Raw genomic sequence first — 27,998 nt, forward strand, 5'->3', positions numbered from 1 at the left:
TCCCTGGATTATCGTCTGTCCTTTTCTTTGTGTTTGGGTCCAGCACCCATACGTCTTCTCCCTTCCTCTCCTTCCTTTTGGTTCTGTCCAGGCTCCATGTGTCTCCTTCTGCTCTAATTTCTCTGTCCCTAGATGTGACATGTCCTTACCATCTTCCTGGTGCTCACAACCCTCTTCCTGCTTTCTTCCCTTTCCTACTTCATGGAGAGAGCCTCCATGCTCTCTGTATTCATCTTGCTGGTCATGTCTTATAGAACAATAATATTCCATAACATTTTAACTTAGCCATTCTCCAACTGATGGCATCCACTCAAATTTCCAGTTTCTTGCACTACAAAAAGAGCTGCCACATTTTTGCACATGTGGGTCCTTTTCCTCCTTTATGATCTCTTTGGGATATAAGCCCAGTAGTAACACTGCTGGATCAAAGGGTATGAACAATTTGATATCCCTGTGGGCATAGGTCCAATTGCCTCTCCAGAATGGTTGGATCCATTCACAGCTCAACCAACAATGTATTAGTGTCCCAGTTTTCTCACATCCCTTCCAATACTCATCATTATCTTTTCCTGTCATATTAGCCAATCTGAGAGATGTGCTCCTTGGCACTGTCTTAATTTGCATTTCTCTGACCAACAGTTGTGGTGGTCTTCTTTTCTAATATATGATGGTTCTCTGAGAGCAAGTTTCTCGGGGGGCTTCTGAAGGCAGCTTTAGTTTCAGTTCAGATCAACAATCACCTCAAATGCAGCCAGGTGTTAAAAGTTTAAATCCTTTATCATCTCCTTCAAAATAGCCCAGTTAGTTTTCTTTGAGGACTCTCTCTCTCCTTAGTTCCAAGAGCTCTTGCAACTTATCTGCCAACTTCAGTCTCCAGCTCTTTCTGAATCTTGGTTCTGAATCTCCTGACTGAATTCTGCCTCTCAATCTCCTCCACTCACTCTTGACTTGTGAATCTCCCGAAGTCTCCTCCACTTTCTGGAGGCTTCGTTCTGCCCGACTGCAGTCTCTGGCTTTTCAATCTCCCCAACTTACTTCTCACTTCTCAATCTCTTCAAGTCTCTTGACTGAAGCTCTAAGAGCTTCTTATATGATCTCTTAAAGGTGTTAACTCAAAGATTGACTCCTCCTCTGAGAGAGTGAAATTGTGGGAGGTGTAAACTTGTGAATCTCATACTGAATCCTGAAATCTCCCAAACTTGTGAACTAATGTGTGAGCTAATGTGTGAATTCTAAAAGGTGTAAACATAAGCATTGTTTCTACCAATTCTAGTGACTTAACACCTTGTAAGGATTCTAACAAATAGTGATTTAGAGCATTTTTTTTTCATATGAGTAGAAATGGTTATAATTTCTTCATATGAAAACTGTCTATTCATATCCTTTGACCATTTAGCAATTGGAGAATGACTTGAATTCTTATAAATTTGAGTTTTCTCTATATTTTAGAAATGAGGGCTTTCAAAAAGTTATCAAACTGTGCATACCCTTTGATCCAGCAGTGCTATTACTGGACTTATACCCCAAAAAGATACTAAAGAAGGGAAAGGGACCTGTATGTGCCAAAATGTTTGTGGCAGCCCTATTTGTAGTGGCTAGAAGCTGGAAAATGAAAGTATGTCCGTCAATTGGAGAATGGCTGGGTAAATTGTGGTATATGAATGTTATGGAATATTATTGTTCTGTAAGGAATGACCAGCAGGATGAATACAGAGAGGACTGGCGAGACTTACATGAACTGATGCTGAGTGAAATGAGCAGGACCAGGAGATCATTATATACCTCAACAACGATACTGTATGGGAATGTATGACAGAAGTGGATTTCTTCGACAAAGAGAAGATCTAACTCAGTTTCAATTGATCAATGATGGACAGAAGCAGCTACACCCAAAGTAAGAACACTGGGAAATGAATGTAAACTGTTTGCATTTTTGTTTTTCTTCCCAGGTTATTTCTACCTTCTGAATCCAATTCTTCCTGTGCAACAAGAGAACTGTTCAGTTCTGCATATATATATATATATTGTATCTAGGATATACTGTGACATATTTAACATGTATAGGATTGCTTGGCATCTGGGGGAGAGGGTGGAGGGAAGGAGGGAAAAAGTCAGAACAGAAGTGAGTGCAAGGGAGTGTAAAGCATTTTTTTTCAAAATTAAAAAAAAAAGAAATGAGGCCTTTATTAGAACACTTGGGATGCAAATTTTCCCCCCCAGTTTATCACTTCCCTTCTAATTTTATCTGCATTGATTTTATTTGTATATAAACTTTTTAATATAATCAAAATTATCCATTTTGCATTCTATAATGTACTCTAGTTCTTCATTGGCCACAAATTTCCTCCTTCTCCACAGATCTGAGAGGTAAACTATCCTTTATTCTTGTAATTTGCTTATAATATCACTATGTCTGAATCATGAACCCATTTTGACCTTATTTTGGTAGAGGGTGTTAGGTGTGGGTCAATGCCTAGTTTCCACCATATTAATTTCCAATTTTCTCAGCAATTTTTGTTAAACATTGAGTTCTTATCCCAAAAGTGGGATCTTAGGCTTTATTAAATATTAGATTACTATAGTCATTGACTATTCTGTCTTGTGAACTTAACCTATTCCACTGATTGATTACTCTATTTCTTAGTATCAAATGGTTTTGATGACTGCTGCTTTATAATATAATTTTAGGTATGGTACAACTAGACCAACTTCATTTGCATTTTTCCATTAATTCCCTTGAAATTCTTAACTTTTTGTTCTTCCAGATGAAGTTTATTATTTTTTCTAGCTCTGTAAAATAATTTCTTGTGAATTTGATTAGTTTGATTAGTATGGCACTAAGTAGATTAATTTAGGTAGTATTGTCATTTTTATTATATTCGCTCAGCCTACCCATGAATACTTGGTAATCTCCTTTCAAATGATTAGATCTGGCTTTATTTGTGTGGAAAGTGTTTTGTAATTGTGTTCATATAGTTCCTGACTTTCTCTTGGCAGGTAGATTCCCAAATATTTTATATTATCTACAGTAATTTTAAATGGAATTTCACACTGCTGGATTTTGTTGATAACATATAGAAATACTGATGATTTATATGGTTTTATTTTATATCGTGCAACTTTGCTAAAGTTGTGAATTGTTGTTAGTAGTTTTTAGGTTGATTTTCTAAATATACCATTACATCATCTGCAAAGTGATGATTTGGTTCCATTACCTACTCTAATTCCTTTAATTTCTTTTTCCTTCCTTACTAATAATGCTAATATTTACAATACAATATTGAATAATAATGGTGATAGTGGGCAACTTTGTTTCACCCCTGATCTTATTGGGAATGGTTCTAGTTTATCCCCATTATATATGATGCTTGCTGATGGTTTTAAATAGATGCTACTGATCATTTTAAGGAAAACTCCATTTATTCTTATGCTCTAGGTGTTTCTTAATAAGAATGGATGTTGGATTTGGTCAAATGCTTTTTCTCTACTGAGATTATCATATGATGTTTGTTAGTTTGGTTATTGATATAGTCGATTATGCCAATAGTTTATCTAATATTGAACCAGGCCTGCATTCCTGGTATAAATCCTACTTGGTCATACTATATTATCCTGGAGATAACTTGCTGGAATCTCTTTTCATCACTGAACAATGGAACTGATCTGAATCATCTCATTGTTGGAGATCCATGTCCATCAGAATTGATCACTGTGTATTCTTCTTGTTGCCATGTACAATGTTCTCCTGGTTCTGCTCATTTCATTTAACATCAGTTCACGTATGTCTCTCCAGGCCTCTCTGAAATCATCCCACTGGTCATTTCTTACAGAACAATAAAATTCCATAACATTCATATATCATAACTTATTCAGCCATTCTCCAATTGATGGGCATTCACTCAGTTTCTAGTTTCCTGCCACTACAAAAAGGGCTGCCACAAACATTTTTGCACATGTGAGTTTTGCATTTGATTTCAAGGTTTTTATGCTCTAATACATTGTCAATTTTTGTGCAGGTTCCATGTACTGCCGAAAGAAAAGTATATTTCTTTCTACCTCCATTCAATTTTCTCCAAAGGTCTATCATACCTAACTTTTCTAAAATTCTATTAAACTTCCTTCTTATTTTGTGGTCCTATTTATCTAGTTCTGATGAATCAAGGTTGAGATTCCCCCATAAGTATAGTTTTGCTGTCTATTTTTTCTTGCTGCTCTCTTAACTTCTCTTCTAGGAACTTGGATGTTTTACCACTTGGTGCATATATGTTTAGTATTGATATTATTTCATTATTTATGGTATCCCTTAGCAATATGTAGTTTCCTTATTTCTTTAATTAGATCTATGTTTGCTTTTGCTTGATCTGAGATCAGGATCACTATCCCTGCTTTTTTTTTTCTTTTAACTTCAGCTGAAGCATAAGATTCTGCTCTAGCCTTTTACCTTCATTCTCTATGTATCATTCTGCTTAAAATGTATTTCTTGTAACCTATTATATCTGAGGGAAAGAAGGGAGGGGGATGAACATAGTGTGAATCTTACTTTCATCAGAATTGGCTCAAAGAGAAAATATTAAACATATTTGGTTTACAGAGAAACTCATTGAAATGGGAGGGGAGAAGCGAAAAGGGGAGGAGTAGGATAAATAGAAGGGAATACAGAAATTGAAAGGGAAAGGTTTAAGAAAAGGGGAGGGACTCTAAGGAGGAGGGAGGGATCCTGAAGAGGGAGGACTACGTGAGGCAAGTGGTGCAAGTTTAATACGGGGGAGAGGGGTAAGAGGGAAAGGAAAGAGAAAGTATAATCCAGGGTTAAGAAGATGGTAGGAAATACAGAATTAGTAATTTTAACCATAAATGTGAATGAGGTAAACTCCCCCATAAAATGGAGGCGGATAGCAGATTGGATTAAAAACCAGAATCCTACAATATATTGTTTACAGGAAACACACCTGAAGCAGAATGATACATACAGAGTAAAGGTTAAAGGCTGGACCAGAATCTATTATGCTTCAGGTGAAGTTAAAAAAAGCAGGGATAGCCAACCTGATCTCAGATCAAGCAAAAGCAAAAATTGATCTAATTTAAAAAGATAAGGAAAGGCACTACATCTTGCTAAAGGGTAGCATAAATAAGCAATATCAATACTAAACATATATGCACCAAGTGGTCTAGCATGAAAACTCCTAAAGAAGAAGTTAAGAGAGCTGCAAGAAGAAATAAACAGCAAAACTATAATAGTGGGAGATCTCAACCTTGCACTCTCAGAACTAGATAAATCAAATCACAAAATAAATAAAGAAGTTAAAGAGATAAACAGAACACTAGAAAAGTTAGGTATGATAGATCTTTAGAGAAAACTAAATGGAGACACAAAGGAGTACACTTTCTTTTTGGCAGTTCACGGAACCTATACAAAAACTGACCATATATCAGGACATAAAGACCTCAAATTCAAATGCAGAAAGGCAGAAATAGTAAATGCATCCTTTTCAGATCACGATGCAATAAAAATTACATTCAATAAAAAGCCAGGGGAAAACAGACCAAATAATCTCATCCTAAAGAATGAATGGGTAAAACAGCAAATCATAGACACAATTAATAATTTCACCCAAGAGAATGAAAATAATGAGACGACATACCAAAATATGTGGGATGCAGCCAAAGCAGTAATAAGGGGAAATTTTTTTATCTCTAGAAGTCTACTTGCATAAAATAGAGAAAGAAAAAAATCAATGAATTAGGCTTGCAGATAAAAAAGCTAGAAAAAGAGCAAATTAAAACCCCCCAATCAAACTTGATTCTTGAATTAAACTTGAAATTCTAAAAATAAAAAGAGAGATTAATAAAATTGAAAGTAAAAAAAAAACCCAAAAACTACTGAATTAATAAATAAAACTAAAAGTTGGTTTTATGAAAAAACCAACAAAATAGATAAACCCTTGGTAAATTTTATTAGGAAAAGGAAAGAGGAAAATCAAATTATTAAGAGAAAATCAATGAATTAGGCTTACAGCTAAAAAAGCTAGAAAAAGAGCAAATTAAAAACTCCCAATCAAACTTGATTCTTGATCTAAACTTGAAATTCTAAAAATAAAAGGAGAGATTAATAAAATTGAAAGTAAAAAAAAAAAACTACTGAATTAATAAATAAAACTAAAAGTTGGTTCTATGAAAAAAACAACAAAATAGATAAACCCTTGGTAAATTTGATTAGAAAAATGAAAGAGGAAAATCAAATTGTTAGTCTTAAAAATGAAGAGGAAATTAGAGCAATAATTAGGAGTTAATTTGCCTAACTTTATGCCAATAAATTTGATAATTTAAATGAAATGGATGAATACTTTCAAAAATACAGGTTGTCCAAATTAACAGAGGAAGAAGTAAATTGGTCAAATAATCCTATTTTAGAAAAAGAAGTAGAACAGCTATTAACCCACTCCATAAGAATAAATCTCCAGAACCAGATGGATTTACATGTGAATTCTACCAAACATTTAAAGAACAATTAACTTCAATGCTATATAAACTATTTGATTGAACAGGAATCCTACCAAATTCCTTTTGTGACATAGACATGGTACTGATATCTAAACCAGATAGGAAGAAAACAGAGAAAGAAAATTATAGACCAATCTCCCTAATGAATATTGATGCTAAAATCTTAAATAAAATATTATCAAAAAGATTACAGAAAATCATTCCCAGGATAACACACTACATAACCAACTAAGATTTATACCAGGAATGCAGGGCTGGTTCAACATTAGGAAAACTATTAGCATAATTGACTATATCAATCACCAAATTAGCAAAAACCATATGATCATCTCGATAGATGCAGAAAAAGCATTTGATAAAATCCAACATCCATTCCTAATTAAAAACACTTGAGAGTAGAGGAATAAATAGACTTTTCCTTAAAATAATCAGGAGCATATATTTAAAACCATCAGTAAGCATAATATGGAATAGGGATAAACTAGAACCATTCCCAGTAAGATCAGGAGTGAAACAACCTTGTTGTTGTTGTTGTTGTTGTTGTTGAGTGAAACAAGGGTTGCTCACTAGATCATTATTATTCAATATTGTATTAGAAAAGCTAGCCTCGGCAATAAGAGTTGAGAAAGAGATTAAAGGAATTAGAGTAGGTAATGAGGAAACCAAATTATCACTCTTTGTGGATGATATGATGGTATACTTGGAGCACTCCAGAGATTCTACTAAAAACCTATTAGAAATAATCCACAACTTTAGCAAAGTTGCAGGATACAAAATAAATACACATAAATCCTCAGCATTTGTATACATCACCAACAAAATCCAACAGCAAGAGATACAAAGAGAAATTCCATTCAAAATAACTGTTGATAGCATAAAATATTTGGGAATCTATCTACCAAAGGAAAGTCAGGGATTTTATGAGCAAAATTACAAAACACTTTCCACACAAATAAATTCAGATTTAAATAACTGGAAAAACATCAAGTGCTTTTGGAGAGGTTGAATGAATATAAAAAGATGAAAATACTCCCTAAACTAATCTATTTATTTTTTGCTATATCAATCAGACTCCCAAGAAACTATTTTAATGACCTGGAAAAAATAATAACAAAATTCATCTGGAAGAACAAAAGGTCAAGTATTTCAAGGGAACTAATGAAAAAAAAATCAAATGAAGGTGGCCAGCTGTACCTGATCTAAAACTATATTACAAAGCAGCGGTCACCAAAATCATTTAGTATTGGCTAAAAAATAGACTAGTTGATCAGCTGATTCACAGGACAAAATAATCAATAACTATAGCAATCTAATGTTTGACAAACCCAAAGACACCAACTTTTGGTATAAGAATTCACTGTTTGACAAAAACTGCTGGGAAAATTGGAAATAGTATGGCAGAAACTAGGCATTGACCCATACTTAACACCATACACCAAGATAAGGTCAAAATGGGTTCATGACCTAGGCATAAAGAAGGAGATAATAAATAAATTAGAAGAACATGGGATAGTTTACCTCTCAGACCTGTGGAAGAGCAAAGAATTTATGACCAAAGAATTAGAGATGATCATTGATCACAAAATAGAAAATTTTGATTATATCAAGTTGAAAAGCTTTTGTATAAACAAAACTAATGCAGACAAGATTAGAAGGGAAGCAATAAACTGGGAAAACATTTTTAAAGTTAAAGGTTCTGATCAAGGCCTCATTTTCAAAATATATAGAGAATTGATTCTAATTTATAAAAAATCAAGCCATTCTCCAATTGATAAATGGTCAAAGGATATGAACAGACAATTCTCAGATGAAGAAATTGAAACTATTTCTACTCATATGAAAAAATGCTCCAAATCATTATTGATCAGAGAAATGCAAATTAAGACAACTCTGAGATACCACTACACACTTGTCAGATTGGCTAAGATGACAGGGAAAGATAATGTGGAATGTTGGAGGAGATGTAGGAAAACTGGGACACTGACACTGGGCATTGTTGGTGGAGTTGTGAATAGATCCAACCATTCTGGAGAGCAATTTGGAACTATGCTCAAAAAGTTATCAAACTGTGCATATCCTTTGATCCAGCAGTGCTACTACTGGACTCATATCCCAAAGAGATTCTAAAGAAGGGAAAGGGACAGGCATGTGCAAAAATGTTTGTGGCAGCCTTCTTCATAGTGGCTAGAAACTGGAAATTGAATGGATGCCCATCAATTGGAGAATGGATGAATAAATTGTGGTATATAAATATTATGGAATATTATTGTTCTGTAAGAAATGACCAGCAGGATGATTTCAGAAAGGCCTGTGGAGAATTACATGAACTGATGCTGAGTGAAATGAGTAGAACCAGGAGATCATTATACACTTCAACAACAATACTATATGATGATCAATTCTGATGGAGGTGGCCCTCTTCAACAATGAGATGAACCAAATCAGTTCCAATTGATCAGTAATGAACAGAACCAGCTATACCCAGAGAAAGAATACGGGAGATGAGTGTGGACCACAACATAGCTCTGTTGTTTGCTTGCATTTTTGTTTTTCTTCCCAGGTTATTTTGACTTTCCAAATCCGATTTTTCTTGTGCAACAAGATAACTTTATAAATATGTATACATATATTGTGTTTATCATATTTAACATGTATGGGACTACCTACCATCAAGGGGAGGGTATGGAGGGAAGGAGGGGAAAAGTTGGAACATAAGTTTTTGCAAAGGTCAATGTTGAAAAATTACCCATGCATGTTTTGTTAATAAAAAGCTATAAAATAATAAAATAATAATAATAATACATGTGTTTCTTGTAAACAACATATTGTAGGAATCTGGCTTTTAATCCAGTCTGCTATCCACTTCCATTTTATAGGAGAGTTCATCCCATTCATATTCAGTTAAAATTATTAACCGTATTTCCCACCATCTTACTATGCCCACTATTTTTTTTTTTCCCTTTCCTTTCTCAACAATGTGTTTTGCCTTTAGTATCCTCAGGTTTGTGGTCTGTTCTTCTGATAAAAGCTATTTATGATCAGAGCTCTTTTTGCTTTTTTGCTCATTTTAAAAGGATGAGATCTGCTTTTGGGGAAAAGGAGAGATTGTCCCAAGCTTCCTCTACAGGTGAGTGACTTCACACTGACGAGGAGCTGCTGGTTCCCTTTCCGAGTTGGGTGGGCATGGCCAAGTCCCATGTATTATATTGGGGTTCAGGGGCTTACTATTTGCTGTTTGTAGATGTGTTGGAGGTCCCATAGTTAATCAAAGGCTTCTGAACCAGGACAGAGTAGCAATTGCTGCTGTATTTTGTCTACAAGCCTCTCTGCCCTGGGTCTCCCTGTACTTCACTGCACTGTGCTGGCCTGCAATCCTCCCCTTCCCATATACACACTGCCCGATTGAGACAGCCTTATCCTGAAGTTCTTCCAAAATATCACCTGCTGGAAATTTGTTACTCTCTTTACTTTTTTTTGCAATATGGCTGTTTTGCATGATTTCCCATGGATAACTGATATCATATTGCTTACCTCTTCATTGGTGGGGGAAGAGAATAAGGAACTCAAAACTTAAAAGTTAAAGTGTTATCTTCGTCATTTTGAAATTAGTATACAATGACTTTTGCTCTTTTCCAGATGAGATAAATTAGGAAAAAATAAGTGATCTGTCCACAAAGACAGTGTCAGAAGTATAATCTGAACCAAGATATTTCTAACTCCAACAATAACACTACCCACTCTGGCACAGCTTCTTAAAACTTTTTCTACTAGTGACTCTTTTACTAGAGAAAAATTTACATGACCTTCAGCATATAAGTAAATAGGTAGGCAAACATTTGCGAATAAGTAATAATTTTGCAACCCCTTTTTTTAATAGCTTTTCATTTACAAAACATATGCATGGGTAATTTTTTCAACATTGACCTCTGCAAAACCTTTAGTTCCAATTTTTCCCCTTTCCCCCCACTCTCTCCCCTAAATAACAGGTTGTCCAATACATGTTAAATGCACAATCTCAACTTTCAATTACTAGAGGGTCAAAACAATTTAAGAAACTGGGCACTATTGCATACTTTATTATAGGGACTGAGTTCTGCCCTTATGGAGAATCAATCACCAAGTATTAAGAACCTATTTTGTTCCAGGGCCTGGGGATACTGGACATAAAAGTACAAAAGAATGAAACAATCCCTCCTCTCAGGAAGTTTTCAAACTACTGGTGTGTAGAGGAAAAGTGTATCTATAAATATATTAAGCTTTAAAGTAAATAAAAAGTTAAATACAAGAAGATATAAAATTTTATACTAAATGCAAAAAGGAAGTCAGTGATCAGGTCTTCACTTAAGGAAAATTACTTAAGTAGCAATGTACAGGATGGACTTTAGTAATAAGACAACAAGACCAATTAGGTTATATAGTTTTAAGGTTTGCAAAGCATTTTATAGATAACTCATTTGAGCTTTACAACAACTACAGATGGTAGGAGTTACCATCTTTATTTTCCAGATGAGGAAACTGGGACAAAGAGGTTGTGATTTCCATTTAACAATGGAGACATGTCAAACAATGTCTTCATAATTTATATGAGGCTGGATTTGAATTCAAGTCCTCCTGACTTCAGATCCAGTGCTCTACCTGCTGTAATAAACTAGCAATAAGTGACAAGTGCCAGAGCTAAAGTCACAGTCCTATGAGTGGAGAAAAGGGGACATATGCAAACTACACTGTCAAGGTAGAAACTGCAAGGTTTGGGAGCTAACTGGTTAGGAGGGATGAGCCAGAGTCCCAGATAATGCCAAAGTTTTGGGGGAAAAAAAAAGTCAAGTTTAAAAGAGGGAAAGATGACTTCAGTTTGGGGCATACTGAATTTGAGAAATCTGGGATATCCCATTTGAAACGTTGGATAGATGCTTAGTGGAGAAATTGGAGCTGGATAAATAGCACCTGCACAGAGATAAGTAATTAATCTTCTGAGAGAAAGTAGAGCAGAACAGAATTACCTATTTTTGTGTCATGACCTCCTTTGGCAATCTGGTGAAACTTTTGGGACCTTTCCACAATGTTTTTAAATAATCAAATGTTAAATTTCTTAGTAAAAATCAAATGTAATTCTTTCCCCATTTAAGTTGAGGAGCTCCATGATATCTCTCTGTCGTTTAAGATTAAGAACCCCTGGTATACAAGGGGAATAAGGCCTAGGACAAAAGCTTGGACTTTATGATCCAGCATAGAAGACTAAATAGTCACACGGGTAGGAAAATCAGGGAAAATGGAAAAAAAAAACCAGAGGAAATATCCTTGAGGAGAGGCCAGTTACCAGTGTCAAATGGAGCATTACAGAAAAATGAAGACTACTATAGATTTACCAACTCTTGAGGATTCTTCTCATCATTTTCTCTTATCAATATTCCAAGTTTGTTAGCCAAAGCTGGAACTCTTGGGAAATTATGATAGCCCTATAGCATACTAATGATTTAACATATCTGACCAGACCAAATTACACCCTAGGGCACCAAAAATTTTTTAAATGTGGTTCCAGTACACCTACCCCTTAAACTCTGTGGAATCAGAAAGTAAGATCAAAGATTCAAAGCTGTAGACCTTCAGAAATTACTTAGTCCAAAACCCTCTCTTTAAAAAAACATCAGGTAGGATTCCAGAATGGATAACTAAATGGTTTGTGAACCCTAAAAATGTAGTGATTATAACAAGCAAGTGTGAATTTAAGAAAAAGTAACTTCATTCCCTTTTTTTTGAAAGGGCTACTAAACTGGTACATCAAGGAAATAATGCAGATATAATTGACTTTCCCCAAAATCATCTCACAAATACTTTCAACTAAATTTGCAGATAAGTGCCTGCTCATCACTAGGCATGATTATACCCTCAAAATACAAAATGACCCAGTCTGTGCCCTCAAAGAATTTACCTCTTACTGAAAATGGAATTTCAGGGAACAGGGAAGGAAAAGCTTTACCACTATAAAAGGAAGACTTTCTTTTGGAGGTGACTCGTAAATAGGAGATAACCTATGTCGAGGAATGAGAGAATGTCTTCTACTGAGAAAAGAAATTAGGCCAACTTAATTTAGGCAAAAATGTAGAGAATCTGAAATCAGTCTGGAAAGTTGGAGTCAGCTTGTGAAAGGCTCTAATTACTGAATAGGAAAATGCATGTCTTGTCTTTGTATGGTTGAAAGAAGGCTGAGGGGAGTCAGAAGGAATAGGTTCACCCTAGGTTCTGTCACTATGTGATTTTGGGCAAATCATTTCACATCTACAGACCTAAACCCTCAACATCTGTAAAAGAAGGACCAGATTAGGTACCTTTAAGGGTTTTTTCCAAATTTATTTTCTTGTAAGAAACCACTGGGAAGACAGCTAACTATAGAAATAAAGCTCAATTCATAGGATAAACATCTGGAATACCCTCAGAATTTAAGCAACAAACTTTTTTTAGCTTGATGAATTATATAGTCGGATTCTCCAGTCCCCAATGGCTTCAATATTAATTGAAGTAAAAAAAGATTTTCTCCAAAGAGACACCCCTGGTCACTGTTATCAGGTAGGAGACTTTAGAAATTCTTTTATTAGTATAATTATTAGGTTTAACATATGATAGATTAGGAGCTCAATTCAAGTAAAAGTAAAGTCACAGTGGTTGCTGAAATATCAAGTTCCATAAAATGAATGAAAACATTAAGGAACTGTGAATTAAAATATGTGGTATATTTTACAATATCCTTTTAAGTGTGACCACAAAGTGTAATATAACTCAATCACATAATTGCACAATATTTTCTTGAAGAGGTTGAGAATTACATGATTTCTGATACTGTTTAGAATCTTAGCATGATTTTTTTTGACATTATAAAGGAATTCAATGGGAAAACATTGGACACATTTCTTATGCATACTTTCCTGAAAATTGTTAAAATAAAATAATCTTCTTTAGCACCATAACCCAATCAAATGGCAAGCTATGAGTTCTACAAATTCCAGAAATTTTGATGCAAATTTTTTCTCTGGAACCACACGCTAAATTTTAATAAAATCTAAAAAAATTTCAGAAATCACCTATGTCTTAAAAATATCAGTTATTTCAAGATGGTAGATTGAGTCAAAATTAAAACTTAAGCTATAACTTGAGAACTTCTGATAGTGTTCTAAACTTTATTAAAGTTTTTAATTACACCAAAATATAAAGCAGTTGAGACGAAAGGTGATCTTTGTAAACCATTCTATTTCCAAACCTCATAGCTCTAGAAAGATTCAGGCTCAGTTCTAGGAGGGATGGCAATACAATGTTTAGAGAAAGATTTTTATTGAGGGTCACAAAGAATACAGCTTCTACATTGTTAGTGAACTGTTTTTCTTTGTCTTAAAGTGAAGTAGTTTTTACAGAATTGACTGTGCTTGTGCCTTCTTTGCTAGTACCTTCAGGTCTGAGATGCACTTGGTAATTGTTTCCTTTTCCTGTGACAAAGAGAAAAAAAGGGCTATAATAATTATAGGTTATATACATGTATGTATATTATAGAAAGTTTACTTTCTATTTCTGAAATTCTATGATTGTATGAGACCCATAGGATCTAACATCTCAACACAGATTCCCCATTACAGCTTCCTGGCTAGGGAATGAGATGATCAAGAGCAGAAGTTAGTTATCCCGGGAAGAGAATTGAAAATGAAGAGTGGGACGACAAATTGGAGACTAGGTATGAATCTACTTAGCACATATCTTTTACAAGTAGTGCTTGTGCATATTTAAGTGATCACTGGCTCTTACAACTTTTAGTCATATTCCAACCATATTCACAAACTTCTCTACTACTGAAGTCTCAGTCATTTCTGAATAGAAATAAAGTAATAATAGAGCAAGTAACAAGAAATTATTACTTTGTAGTACCAGTAACTAGGTAGGTGACTATGGAGACCTATTGTACCTAAAATTCAGAAGAAGTATATAAATCAGATTTTAAGAAAGGAAGAACTCTGCATCAGCTGTGCAGTAACTTCTTCTGAAAATGCTTTTCTCCAGATTAAATGCTAGCAGCTTCAGTTTCTTCTGAAGACCACTGGCCAGCTTCCCTCTTCCATCTCCAGCCCAGGACCTGGATTCACCAGACATGCCAGAAATGTGATACCTCCTGAGCAGAGATACTCTTCATAACATGGTTCTCCACCCATGAGATCATGTGTTCTTGCTCCTTGCGTCGCATCATGTTCTGCTTGGCGATGTGATAGTCCAGGCGATTCTTCACTTCTGTGTACACCTTGTGCAGCCTCTCACGGTAAAAGACTTCTAGTGTCATGGCAATGTTGTTCTAAAAAAGATGAGAAAGCTTAGTTTTGTGGTTAAAGAACCACATGTTCTCAAGATCTGTGCCAGAAGAATAATATGAGCACCACACTTTAATATCCCATACAAAAGAAAAGGGCTTTTTTTATTAGGTTGTTTTCATTTAAAATTTAGTGATTTGAAAATAAAAATCTTAGCCAAATTGGGTATGATATTAACATGTGAAGTGATAAATGATCCCTGATTTGTATGAGGAATAAATTGTACATAACAAGAAAGGACCTGTGCTACTGAAGCTGGATTAAAATGTCCCTAATAAACCAAATACTGATTTGTCCATGTTCCAAGAATTTTGCTCTTGTCACACTTTAATCTCAATATAAACAAGCAGTTGACACTTTTATTCAGGAGTTATTGGTAACATGGTAGAAGTGAATGAAATACTTAATAATCTGAATATAATTCCTAAGTCACAAATGAATTAAATTCTCCCAAAATGAATTATCATAGTTTTTATATATCAGACACATTTAATTGGGTATTTTGTTTTTCCTGAATCTTAGCGTACCGAATGCCCAGGAGGTATGTTTTCTCATGTGGGAAAAGTGCCTTTTAATTCCTCAAAAATACTTACCCTTTGGACATCAAAAAGGTAATGACGTTTAGCAACCAGGGCTTGCTGTTTCTTTTCCAATTCAATTGCATCACTGATACCTTTCAAGGAGGCCTGTTTAAGTCCTTCTGCCTGAGCCAGCTGGTCCTACAATCAGAATATATTTATGATAATATTGGTGAAAAGGTCAATGATAACAAGCACCGATTCATTTTCCCCTTTGGAAGTTAAAGTTCCTTTGTGTGAAATGTGAAGAAAAGATGCACACAACTTTTATGGGATGCCAAAATATCTGAAAAAAATCAATCTAAAATTTAAAAGTAATAAAAGCATTTTACTAAATACAGAAAATTATTCCATAGGGCTTGATCTATCATTCAGATTACAAATGTTTATTGCCATGGTTATAAAACAGGTTATTAAAATATTTGAAAAACACAGGGTAAGTAACATTAGTACCAAACTCTGCAATAATTACATGATTTTCTCCCTCAAAAACACTTTAACTCCAAATGGGCAATAAGTTGAAGGCCCTATCATGAATTCCTAAATTTCTACCCAAAACAAAAATGGGGAAAAATCAAATTTCCATCCATACCTCTCTGAGTTTATCAGCAAAAGCTGCTATAGAGGGACCGTATTTTTTAACTACATAAACGAAGAGCCCCAATGTTGACATGGCAGCAACTGTATCAGCAGTTATAATATAGATTTCTTTGGAGAGAAAATACAGGATAAGCCCTGTGCCCAATACATAAGGACCTGAAAGAGAAAGAATATTTATGAGAACTTCTATATAAAAACAAGGAATGAGTGAAGTTTCAAGATGAAGACTAGGCTAGCTAAGAAAAATTAAAAAATAAAAAATCAATCCACTCTAGTGCATAACCTCCCCCCATCCTTTCATTTAGAAAAATTATAAATTAATGACATTCAATAATCACTGTTGTCAAAGTGATTTCTTAACAAACTAAGACTTGTATTTGAAATCTATCTACTATCTACTGTTAAAACCTTCACACTAAAAATAGGAAAAAAAGACTATGATCCTGTCAAAGGGGGGGTACTCTTTACAGCAATGCAAATTGTAAGCTATGATTTAAAAAAAAAAAAAATCACTCAATAGTCCACCTTCTACACTTAGGCTGGCTAAAGCTGTCAGAGTTTATTTTAAGCCACTCATTTCAATAACTATACACTTTAGAATTTCTTAGCTTCCATGTATGTCATAATTCTTAGTAAGTTCTGACTTTATCTTCTATATATCAAAAGTTATTATGAACATATATCCTTAAATACTTTAAAAGGATGAAGAAACTATATCATACTTTAGAAAGTCCAGAAATATTTAGTTTCCAAAGGCTAGTCGTTATAGCAATAAGTTTTGCTTGTCAAGAATAAACAGATTACATCCTTTAAAAAGCACTGATTTTTCATTATAACAAGGTATGATGAAAAAGAAGAAACAATGTGAAATTCATGTACCCCAAACTATTACCATAATAAATATCAGACTAAATCATCTCTGCAGAAAAGCTTGCTTACCCGTAACTCCAGTTTTAGGATACATAAACCCAAAGAACTCCTCAGGAATCAACCCATGACGAATTTTCCCCCCGTGCTCAGGAAGAGAAGGCAAAGGAGCCAGATGGGGAGACGCTGTGTGAAAAATTCTGGATGCCTGAAGCACCCTGCAAAAATAAAAAGAAGTTCTGACTTTTAGTAAGTGAAGCATTCCCCAGACCTTTTATAATATATAATGAGAATTTGCCTGTAGAAATGGGGAAGAAAGGGAATCACATGTCCTTGAGGACGGGGCTGCCGACAAAGAAGTGGGAGCAGAAGGAACACAGGGATTAGGCCAGCCACTTGGGGGGTGGGTAGGTGGGAGACAAGTACAGATGCATGGGAATTAGACATGAACAGACTAGGGCCAGGACCAGACACATAGTACCCAAACACAGAATCAAAGACGGCCTCACTAAGGTTGGATCGAGTGGGACAAAGGTCTCCTCTCTTCATACTACATATCTCAAGTTAAGCCCTTATTTCATTGGTGGCAGAGATGTTCACTTGTCTGTTTTTCTATGTTCATCTAGCAGGTTTTTTGTTTGTTTGTTTTGGAGGGTAGATAGAAGGCCAGAATGCAGAGCTGAGGGAAGGGACAGGAGTAGAATGAGTGCAATGAGTTAATAGATGTTTTCTCAAAATGCCGATTACTTCCAGAATTCTTTAAGTCAAATTTGCATAATATGAATTTACATAAATATTTCTAGTCCCACTACTACTACCTATGTCTTCCTTACAGAGATTAACTAATACAATTTGCTTCCCAATACACACTTTTTTCTTCCACATCTCAATAACTTGCTTTGAACATGTCTCACAGTGATCTGTTATCTTTTTAGACAGTTTACATTTCATGGTGGACAGCTCTAACTGTCCTTTATGTTAAAGGAGTTCTTTACATTAAATGAAAAATCTGGCTTCTATTAACTTCTACCTATTGCTTCTAGTTCTCTCCTTTGAATTCAATAACAAGAATCTCTCTTCCAGAAGGTTCCCACAGATATTAGAAGATAGCTAATTTTTCCTGGGCAACTTTCCTTTTCAGACAAAACACTCGATTTCTTTAACGGTTCTTTTTGTGTGTTAAGCCTTCTAGAGCCTTTCCAGTATGGTTACCCTGAAGAAGTCTGTGCCACAAGGAAGACAGATCTCTCTCCTCACAATTTCATCTCAGAACCTACTGTATATCCTGCTCTTAATTCTTTCCTTTTTAATATACACAAGGCTGGGGAGAACCAAGAGCAACAGGCATGCAGGCCCTTCTTCCCAAGTGTTTCTACTTTGTCTTACATAGCCCAGGCCAGTTTTTGTGTGACCTTGGGTGGCTTCTCCTGGAATGTGACATCACAGATAAGAGTAGATACAGGAAGGGAAGCACTCTGTTATGGATTCAAAAAAACAATATTATTCCTAAACTTTCAATTGAATGAAGGCTGACTTAAAAATAAAATGAGAAAAGCTGGGAAGTGAGAGCAAATGACCTGTATATATGCTAGCCTCCTGCTCACCTGAAAAGTCTACAAAGTCCTGAATAAGAACTCTTTTGTCTTAAAATATGGAGTGTGGTACAATAATTATTTTTTCAATTTATGTTACTTTACTTTTAAAAAATTCTCCTCATATGGGTGTGAATTATATTTGTTCTAACATTAGCTGTCTTCCTTGATTTACTTTCATGTCTTTCATTTTCGATACTGAAAAATGTTAAATATATGTTCAATATTTTAAAGGGTTAGAAAACACTATGTATGTGAACCTCACAATATTCTTAAGGAAATACTGCAGATGTACTCTGTAAAGGAAATAGAGTGGGACTAAAAAGCCTATGTTCACTAAGACTCAATGAGTTAAGAGGCTTGCCCAATTTCAGAGCTCCAAATGTCAAACTGGGACCAGACACAGGTCTCTCTAGACTCCAAACCAATGCTACACTAAACTCAAGCAGGTCAGTTTTGAATCCTACTTGAGGTGGCAACATGCAAATAAACTAAAAAACAAATGGAGAGAAGGCTAACAATCTCACATGCTATTTCTTCAAAAGTAGCTTTAAAAAGCCATGGAAAGAATGAATTGGTAGGTACTATCAGAACAGTGCTAGCTGCACATCATTAAGATCTTCACTCAAATGTACACACATATATATTTATATGGATTCATCTAACATTGATTATTTGGATCACGTTTTCAGTTTGGGCCAATTCATTATGTTGAACTAACAATGCCTGTTTAAAAACAAGAAGCAAAATGCCCAGAATGCTCTTTTAATTAAAGTTTAATAAACCTTATCAAAAAAGGAAACAAGCATATATCAGAACTGCCCAATTTTAGGTAAGATTTTACTTCTTTATTTGGTTTTTGCTGTCAAGATTATTAATAACAACAAAAAACTATAATGCACCAGCGGGGTCAGTCAACAGGTTTGGTGGTCTTACTGTAACCATGCTTGTTCTAAAATATCTAGGCATTCTTGAGCTAGATTTCTTTCTTTAAGCACCACACCTTAAAGGCAAATCACTGGCTCTCATTCATTCTAGCTCAAGCCCCACTGGGCTTTTGTCAGGGCCCAAATTACTTTAGAGCGAATGTAAATAGCAACTGATTCAGGTTTAGGCTAGAAACCCTGAAGATTTTCCCCTCCCAGATTAAATTTTTTTTTGTTCTAGGTTTAAAAAAGGCCATTCTTTTCCTCATTTCTTTCTCATCACCCAGCCTTAATGACTGGTTTGGCGTTACCTCAATCAAACTGAGACCCATTAAAAATCTGATCTCAAAAAGGTCGGAGAGCACTTGGAAACCCCTCCCCTACTCGGGGATCATTATCTCTACGGCTGGACCCAGATGATTCCAGAGGAGGCAGTGAGGCAGGTTAAGCAGCCTTCTTCACTTAAATCCAATTCACTTGCAACAGCAGGCCTTTCCCTATCCCATGTCACAAGTGTCTTCGAGAACAAAATATCAACAAGACCTGTTTTCTCTCATTAACATCACCTACATGTCAATTACTACGGGTACTACCTCAGCTCTAAAACCACACTAGCATTCAGGTCAACAAGAACCTATCTTCCAAGTACATTAAAAAAAAAAAAAACAGAAAAAGACAAGGCCTTGTGACTTCATTAGTATATGGAACTCTCAGATGAGGAAATTCCTTCTAACAATGCAAGCGGGCACCTTCCAGAAAACTTAAAAGTCTGATCTCGGAAAGATAAGGCATAAAAATATTAAGTGATTTCCCCAGAATCTGGTACTGATCTGAATCTACGGCTTCACGAACTCTTAAGGTCAGCTCTCTAACCCCTAAGCACACAGCTTCAAAAAAAATTTTTTTTAATACAAGACACCACAATCCGTCTATTTTTTAAACATGCAAATTCAAAACACCTGGCGGAAGGTCCGGAGCTCCGACCTTCCAAGTCGGGACAGACCCCGGCGGACGGTTGGGCGCTGCCCTCGGGGGATACAAGGTCTCCGACTTAGAGCAGGAAGAGGCCGGGCAGCCCAGGTGCCCAAGGTCACAGAGGAAAGCTAATGCCTCAAAGGCCCATGCCTTCCCACCTTGGGCTCCCAGACGTCGGGCTAGACAACCAGATGCCACAGCGCAGCCCACTCGCCTGAGACGTTAAGAGGGCTGCAAGCCAGGCCCCTCGCACTCAAATCCGATGCGGCTCCCGGGCTGCTGGGCAGGAGTTTCGTTAGGGCTCAAAGCAAGGGGTGGGAGGCAGTACTTACCCTGGAGCCAGCGGGGCCGCATTCTTGAGCGCCGGAGCTGTGGAGAGACATAGAGTCTGGTCAGTGGGGTCCGCGATCCCAGGCCTCCCTTTCCGCGGCACCCCACGACCCTCAGGGTCTTCCCCCACCCCTCGTCGCGATCGCTCCCCCAAGGACATTCTCCTTCCCAGCAATGACTCCGCTCCCCTGGTCGGGGCTCCTCACCCAGAGCGCCGGCAGCGTGCAGAGCCAGCCGGGACAGCATGTTGGTCGAGAGTCTGTTCAGCAGCCTCTGCGTCCCAATGACCCCGGAGGGGAGAACTTGTCAGCCGCCGCGCTAAGATGGCGGATGGTAAACCTCGCGAGATGAGGAGAGCGAGCGTTCTCTCGACTCGTCCAATCTTTGCTTCTCCCGTCTCCAACCCCTATTGTCGCGAGAACAGAAAGCAAGCAGGGACGGGGGCGGGGGGCGGGGAAGGAGAGGAGGAGGGAGGACGGAGAGCATAGTTTAACTAGAACCCATCGGCTAACGGAAAGTGGAGGGGGCGGGTCGGGTCTGGAAAGTAAGTCTCGCGAGAAGCGGGGGCTCCGGCCTCTCTCGGCCGGAGAGGGGCGGGTACCCCGAGTGGACACCACGTGGGAAGCGGAGCCTGGGACCGAGAGATTAGATCCTGAGCCGCGGAGATGCGGAAGGAGTCGCAGCAGTCGCTGTCTCAGCAGTCGCTGTCGCAGCAGTCGCTGTCGCAGCAATCGCAGCAGTCGCAATCGCAGCAGTCGCTGCCACCGCAGTCGCAGTCGCCGTCGCCGCCGCCGCAGCCGCCGAGTATGCCTCCCGACGCCCCGGAATGGAACCTGCCTCCCAACGCGCCGGCCTGCATGGAGCGGCAGCTAGAGGCGGCGCGCTACCGGTCCGGTGAGCCCCGCCCCGCCCGACCCCCGGCCCAGACCCGGCCTCCCTCCACCCCGCCACCCCCGGCCCAGACCCGGCCTCCCTCCACCCCGCCACCCCCGGCCCAGACCCGGCCTCCCTCCACCCCGCCACCCCCGGCTCAGACCCGGCCTCCCTCCACCCCGCCACCCCCGGCTGTCCCCTCTCCCGTGGCCGCGCTGACCGGAGGCCCGGCCACCTGCTCTTCCCGCAGATTGCTCCCTGCTTCTGGGCGCGTCCAGCCTTAGCGGCCGCAGCTGGGCCGGCTCCCTGTGGCTGTTCAAAGATCCCAACGCGGCCCCCAACGAGGGTTTCTGCTCGGCCGGAGTCCAGACCGAAGCCGGGCTGACTGACCTCTCCTGGGTAGGGAACCGGGGCATCCTCGTGGCCTCAGACTCGGGTGAGTACCCCCTCCTCCTAGGAGCCGTTTGACCGGGGTGGGGGGGGGTCGGGGTTGGGGAGGGTCCCCAGGTTTGTCCATTTGGGGACTTAATGACTCCGAGAACACTCTGCAGGTGCCCGGTCAAACTGGAGCTCAGATCAGGCAGGACTTGGCTCCCACGGCCACCCCTGGGTTCAGGCTTGTGCGTGGAAAGTTTGTTCAGTTTCCCCCTTCCCCCCTACACCCGCTGGGTGACGAAGATTAATCTTTTTGCTGTGGCTACCAGGTGCTGGGAACAGAAACGGTGAAAACCCGGCTTGGCCCGCCCAAGAGCGGGTAGTCTGCACTGCTGCCCCGTTTTAACGGGACCCTGCATGCCTGCCCTGGCCAACTCTGCATCTTTTCAGCTGAGTTTTGGAACAAGTATTTTATTAATGGTTTTCACTTCCTACACCACAGTTGCTCCCCAATGACCTCCCCTCCCCTGTGGAATTCTTATAACAGAAAAAAAAAAACCAACCTGTTAAATGATAGCAACTGAAGGAGCAACTGCCCACTGGGGAAACATTCCATGGGCCTGGTCCAGGCTCCAAGGAGAGATCCAAGTGTTGTCCAGCAGGAGGAGCTGAGATTTGTCCATCTGGAGAGCTGAATTGGGGGAGTAAGGACCCAGCTTTCAACGGGTGTTCTTGTTTTCCAGCTCTGACTTGTCTTGTTTGGGATTCATCTCTGGTCTGCTAGACAACATGTTTTCAAGGTTTGGGCAAGCTGGATTGATGGATCACACTGACCAGATAGCTACACAGAAGACCCTAGGGGAAAAAATAGTTTTTCCTTAGGAAACTCATTTCTTCCCCCCCCCCCCACCCCCCCCAGAAGGCTGATAATATTGCTTCTCTTCTTTTTTTTTTTTGGTCAGCCTTTTCCTAGGAAACCAACACCAACATAAAATCGTATGAGGAAGGAACCAGTTTAAAACTCTGTTGATGAGAATTGCTGTCATTCTACAGTTTTACTCACTGAAAAATAATTAAATTCACTTTGTTGATGTTTAGGATAAAAGCTAAAGGAGAGTCTCCAGAGTCCTAGAAGTGAACTTTGCTGCCCTATGAATTGTAGATCTGGCATAATTCTAGCCCCCATATCTTCTAGGTGCTGTGGAACTGTGGGAACTGGACGAGGGTGAGAGACTTATCGTCAACAAGTTCTGCAAATATGAGCATGATGACATAGTGACCAGTGTTAGTGTTCTCGTCACTGGCACACAGGCTATCAGCGGCAGCAAAGACTTCTGGTGAGTCCCTCTTCTCATCTGTTGACCTTGCTTGTGCCCCTCTTCTCTTTCTGATCCCACTAAATAATGCTAGTTCGTTCTTGGAGAAAAAAAACCCAACCCTGAATAATAATTAAGACGTTCAAAACTGGAAGACATCCTCAAAAATAGCAGGCCATCAATACACTTTAGCGTGAACATTTCTGGTAAGGAAGTGAGTAAAGTGAAAACTCATTTTTCTACACTTTATTTAGCATCTGTATTTGAGCGTGTGTTTTTTATGAACTATTTTGTTTAGTAATGAATGTGGGTTTTTTTTTTTTTCTCTTTAGCATAAAATTTTGGGACCTTTCAGGAGAGAGAATGCTAACCTCCTATAGAGGTGAGTTTTGCTTCTCCTTCCCACTTCCATTTTTGTCATCTTGGTTCTTTTGAGTTTCTGGATTCCATTTTCATGGTAAAAGCTGTGTATATTGATGGTAAGGCCTCCATTAGAATCTGCCTGGTCATTAGAAAAACACTTATTCATCCTGTTGTAAGGGAAAAGATATTTTCTGTGTTCTCCACCTCTGGTGGCCTCCTGAAGCCTCACAAAAGTCTCTTCCCACCGTTGTCCACTTCCTCCAGGGAAGCAGCTGAGGATCCTAGGTAGATCTAGAGCTGGAATCTGAGATCATGGCCTCTCACCTTTGTTATAGAGAGAGGGAATCTTAAGCCCTTTGGGGTCTGGGAGCCACATGCTGTGACTGCCTGAGTAACGGCTGTGATTCACCTTGTCCTTTCTGCAAACCCCTCAGTTCTGCTTGTATCTGTCCATGCATTTAAACATGAGAGTTCCACCTTGAGGCTGGGGGGGAGGTGAGGGTCCCGCTGCTTTTGCCTGGTGGTAATGGTGCCGCTCCTTTCCTCCCTAGCTCACTCTGGCCCCGTCTCCAGCGTTGCTGCTTCTCCCCACAAGGAGGCTCTGTTCCTGTCCTGCGGGGAGGTGAGGTGACCCCCTGCCCTAACCCACACCGCGGGTGTTAGCTGCTCTGTACAGCTAGAGCCCAGAGTGGTCACCTGAGGTAGATTGGGGAGAGACCCTTATCTTACACTGAAGATATGGAGTCCTGGAGAAAGGGGGTGCCAGGTGACCTAGATAGTAAAGGTCAGAGCTGAGCCGTGAACTCGGGAATCCACTGTGCTGATCATGAAGCCCTCTACTCTTATTTGTAGGACAACAGAGTTTTACTGTGGGATCTCCGATGCCCCAAGCCAGCTTCACATGTTGGTGAGTCTGAATGAGCCTTAGGAAAGATCTTTTAGAACAACCTCTGTCTTCTAAGACAGAGATCAGCAGACATACTAGGCAACCACCTGTTTTTGTATGGATCCTAGAGCCAAGAATGATTTTTAAATCCATTATAACTATTAGTCCAGCTAGGTGGCGCAATGGATAGAGCACCAGCCCTGTGAGTTCAAATCTGGTCTCAGACACTTAAAACTTCCTAGCTGTGTGACCCTGGACATAGGAAAAGCTAAAACCATTATTAATTCAAGAGGACTATCTAAAAATCGGCTGCTGGATTTGTCCTGTAGTTTGCTGGGACCCTGCTATGGGTTTGTATTAATCCAGAGAGCAAGGAAAGGTCACTTTTTCCTTGATAGAACCTGATTCATTGACTATGAGAGTTGGATGGTTGCGGAACTGAACTGAGTCCCTTTAGGGGAAGGGGACTTAGATATCAGTTTATCTTTATTGGTTAGTGTCTTGGAAGTATGGGGTCAAGGGAGAGTGTATCCTAATACCAGGCTCAGGGCTGAAATATGATTGGAGGATGTAGTTAGATTTTCTACCTCTGGGGTTTTCAAAAAGTTCCCTTGTTCTCACTTTAAAAAAGCCAAATCTTAAGCTTGTTTATTTTTGTTATGTTTTGAGTTCTGAGTTATATTTTCCCCTCTTAATCCTTTGTTAGAAAACTTTTATATTAGATCTGTATGTGGAACCATACCACACATACTTTGACTTAACAGATTTTTTCCTTTGGAAGAGGAGAGAATTTTCTTCATAGTTGATTTGAACAGTCATATCACTCAGAATAGCTTAGCCATTCACAGTTTTTCTTTGAATAATGTTGCTGTTGCCCTATATAAGGTTGTCTTAGTTTTGCTCATTTCCCTCTGCTATTCTCACTTTCTCAGGCCAAAGTGCCTCCCATCACCTTCCTACCTCACTGGCCTGGCATCCTCAGAAGGAACGCGTTTTCACTTTTGGTAAGAAGTCTTGGCGCTGAGGCGATTGTCTCTTACTTTCTTTCCTTAGAGTAGACAACCTCCCTCTTGTTCTTTTGTATCTCTGGGCTCAGGAGGGAGATTGGCTATATGTGATTATGATAAAATAATCTCTCCCTTCATGATTGTTTGCTTACCTATATATGTTAGCCAAACTGCACACCACCACTCCTAAACCCATGAAATTCATGACAGACCAAAGGGCTTGTGAGGTGGGGAAAAGTTGATTGAGTAGTTAGTTTTGATTTGAAATGGGCCATAGGTACCCCACAAAGAGGCACCTTGAGTCTAGGCCGGGAATAGCTGTGAAGCCTTGTATACTTATGCCATCTTGGTTCATGCCCTACAGGTGATGAGAATGGCACTGTCTTCCTTGTGGACTTCAAGAACCCCAACTCGATCCTCTCCTCATCTGTGCACTCCCAAAGCGTCACGAGGCTGGTGTTCTCACCTGATAGGTACTGACCTCCCTGCCCTGATGTGCCTTGGTGGTTTTGGGGGCGGGGGGGTGGGGTGGGGAGGGTGGGGAGGGGAGGGGAGTTTTGACATTTGCAGGTAGAGCTCCAGAAACAAGGTCAAATTGCTGGGAGAGCCAAGCGAAGCACTACCAGGCCCGGTTACTTGGGTGGTAAGTGGGTCACTGATGGTGGCAAGGGTACCCCCATCCCTTGTGCATCTGGCTGTCGGTGTGGCAGGGGAAACTTGGGTGCAGCTGAAGTTGTAGGATGGGTGTCAGGCCCAGAAATCCATCCTCCATTCTCCTGGTCCCTGCCTTTGCTCGGCTGTAGATGCCTTTGTTGAGGTCTGAACAGTGGCTCAGCATCTCCTGGGCTAGTGGGGAAATCAGGAACAGGTACTCAAAGGCTTGTTGAGGGAGCCGCCAGCTCTGCTGTTCTTGCCCTTTCTTCCTTATAGTTCGCCCCTCCTGGCATCCCTCAGTGAAGACTGTTCCGTAGCTGTGCTTGATTCTGGACTTTCAGAGGTGTAAGTATAGAATGAAGTCATGAGCCTGAAGCAGGAATTCCTTGGGGGGGGAGGTAGGGGGAGCTAGCCAGCATGTCTGCTCAGGTTCCTACCGTCCTGCTATTCAGGTTCCCCGTTTTAAAAAGTCCATTGTCTGTCCGAAGTTTCCTAGGACCTGGGGCCAGCCTGAAACCAGAACTTTGCACTGGCATGGGTAAAGGGCAGGGTCTCACAGCAAGAGTTCCTTTCTAAGAGACAGAGGCCTGTGCTGTGTGTGTAGCTACATCTTAGGAGCTGCAGTCATGGCAAGAGCCCCCAGTGGGAACCAGGGAGCACAGGTGCTGGTCTTCACTTGGCCTCTGGCTGCGGGATGTTAGTGGACCTCTTCTGAGGGTCTAAACACACTTGGAGCTTTAAAATTCTTAGTAGCCAATAGATGTAAGGTGCCCTCTTCAAATGACAGATTCTAGACTCAGCTAACTTGTTTTCTCCTCTTAGTCCTTTCGCATCAGGCTCTGTTCTCTTCCTTTTCCAGGTTTAGAAGCCGGGACCACACAGACTTTGTGAGAGATGCTACATGGTCCCCAGTCAACAACCAGTTGCTCACAACTGTGGGCTGGGACCATCAGGTTTTCCACCACACTGTGCCCTCAGAACCAGCTATAATTCCTGATCCAGATGGTGCCAGCAACTAGATTGGATTTGAGGCAGAAAAGGCAAAAAAAATCCTACAAATCCATACCCACTTACTCCTTGGTTTGTGAGAAGACAAGTCCTGTATGTAGCAGGTTTGGTCTGTTAGAGCTGAGCAGTTGGGAGACACTGAGTTTCTCTGCCTGGGGTCCTGTAGACTCATAAGGAAACAGCCATTTATTTTTTTAGATTATATTTAAATTTTTTTAAAATGATAATCCGGGACCGTTGTTCCCACATCTAGTTACCTCCCCTCCCCTCCTCTTGTTGCTCCTTCCCAAACGTACATAAAAAGGTATAAAAGAGTGTCCTCCTGTGCCCTTTGGGGGTTTTGGTTATTGTGATTATAGAAACCAGAAATTCCCAGTTTGGGGAACCCCAGGACAGCCTCTTGCCTTAGTCATTTGATGTAGTTTCTTTCCCTTGGTATGAATCCTTGCTTGGTAGAGCAGGAAGGATACCTTCTTGCCCTAATCACAAGAGACTAGTTCAGTGTTATGTTTTGGCTGAGTGCCAGTGGGGTTAGTTAGACTTGGTTTAGGGGTGTCCAGGCGGATTTGAGGAGAAAATGGGAAGTGGGGACAAGACAGAAAACTGACAGACTAGAAGAGGGGGAGGGTTTGGGGATCTGTTCTCTGGTACCAGCCTGTCCTGACCACCACCTCCTGAGGCTTCTCAGCTTTCAGAAGTTGGCTTGCTATGGTTAGGGCCATGTCAAGGATAGATTTCGTTGCCACGAGCCATCCCAATGGAGAATCTGAGATGACGTGGTGAAATAAAATTCTCTGTTTTAGGA

General features: G+C 39.6%; 2 protein-coding genes across 2 annotated transcripts; one reads left to right on the forward strand and one right to left on the reverse strand.

Moving 5' to 3' along the window:
* Window positions 1-13,807: 13,807 nt before the first annotated feature.
* On the reverse strand, window positions 13,808-21,048 carry ATP5PB (ATP synthase peripheral stalk-membrane subunit b). Its single transcript, XM_051993039.1, has 7 exons — window positions 20,918-21,048; window positions 20,714-20,750; window positions 16,961-17,106; window positions 16,014-16,177; window positions 15,437-15,562; window positions 14,648-14,827; window positions 13,808-13,976 (listed from the first exon to the last, which is right to left on the reverse strand). The coding sequence occupies exons 1-7, from the start codon at window positions 20,955-20,957 to the stop codon at window positions 13,899-13,901; spliced, it is 771 nt and encodes a 256-aa protein (XP_051848999.1). The 5' UTR covers window positions 20,958-21,048; the 3' UTR covers window positions 13,808-13,898.
* Window positions 21,049-21,161: 113 nt separating this feature from the next.
* Window positions 21,162-27,998, forward strand: WDR77 (WD repeat domain 77). The gene is made up of 10 exons (XM_051993038.1): window positions 21,162-21,605; window positions 21,835-22,020; window positions 23,155-23,296; window positions 23,608-23,657; window positions 24,190-24,260; window positions 24,491-24,545; window positions 25,457-25,528; window positions 25,896-26,004; window positions 26,462-26,530; window positions 27,045-27,998. Exons 1-10 carry the CDS (start codon window positions 21,377-21,379, stop codon window positions 27,202-27,204), a joined length of 1,143 nt encoding a protein of 380 aa, XP_051848998.1. The 5' UTR covers window positions 21,162-21,376; the 3' UTR covers window positions 27,205-27,998.

The sequence above is a fragment of the Antechinus flavipes genome, chromosome 4 (assembly GCF_016432865.1).
Source record: "Antechinus flavipes isolate AdamAnt ecotype Samford, QLD, Australia chromosome 4, AdamAnt_v2, whole genome shotgun sequence".
Classification (NCBI taxonomy): domain Eukaryota; kingdom Metazoa; phylum Chordata; class Mammalia; order Dasyuromorphia; family Dasyuridae; genus Antechinus; species Antechinus flavipes.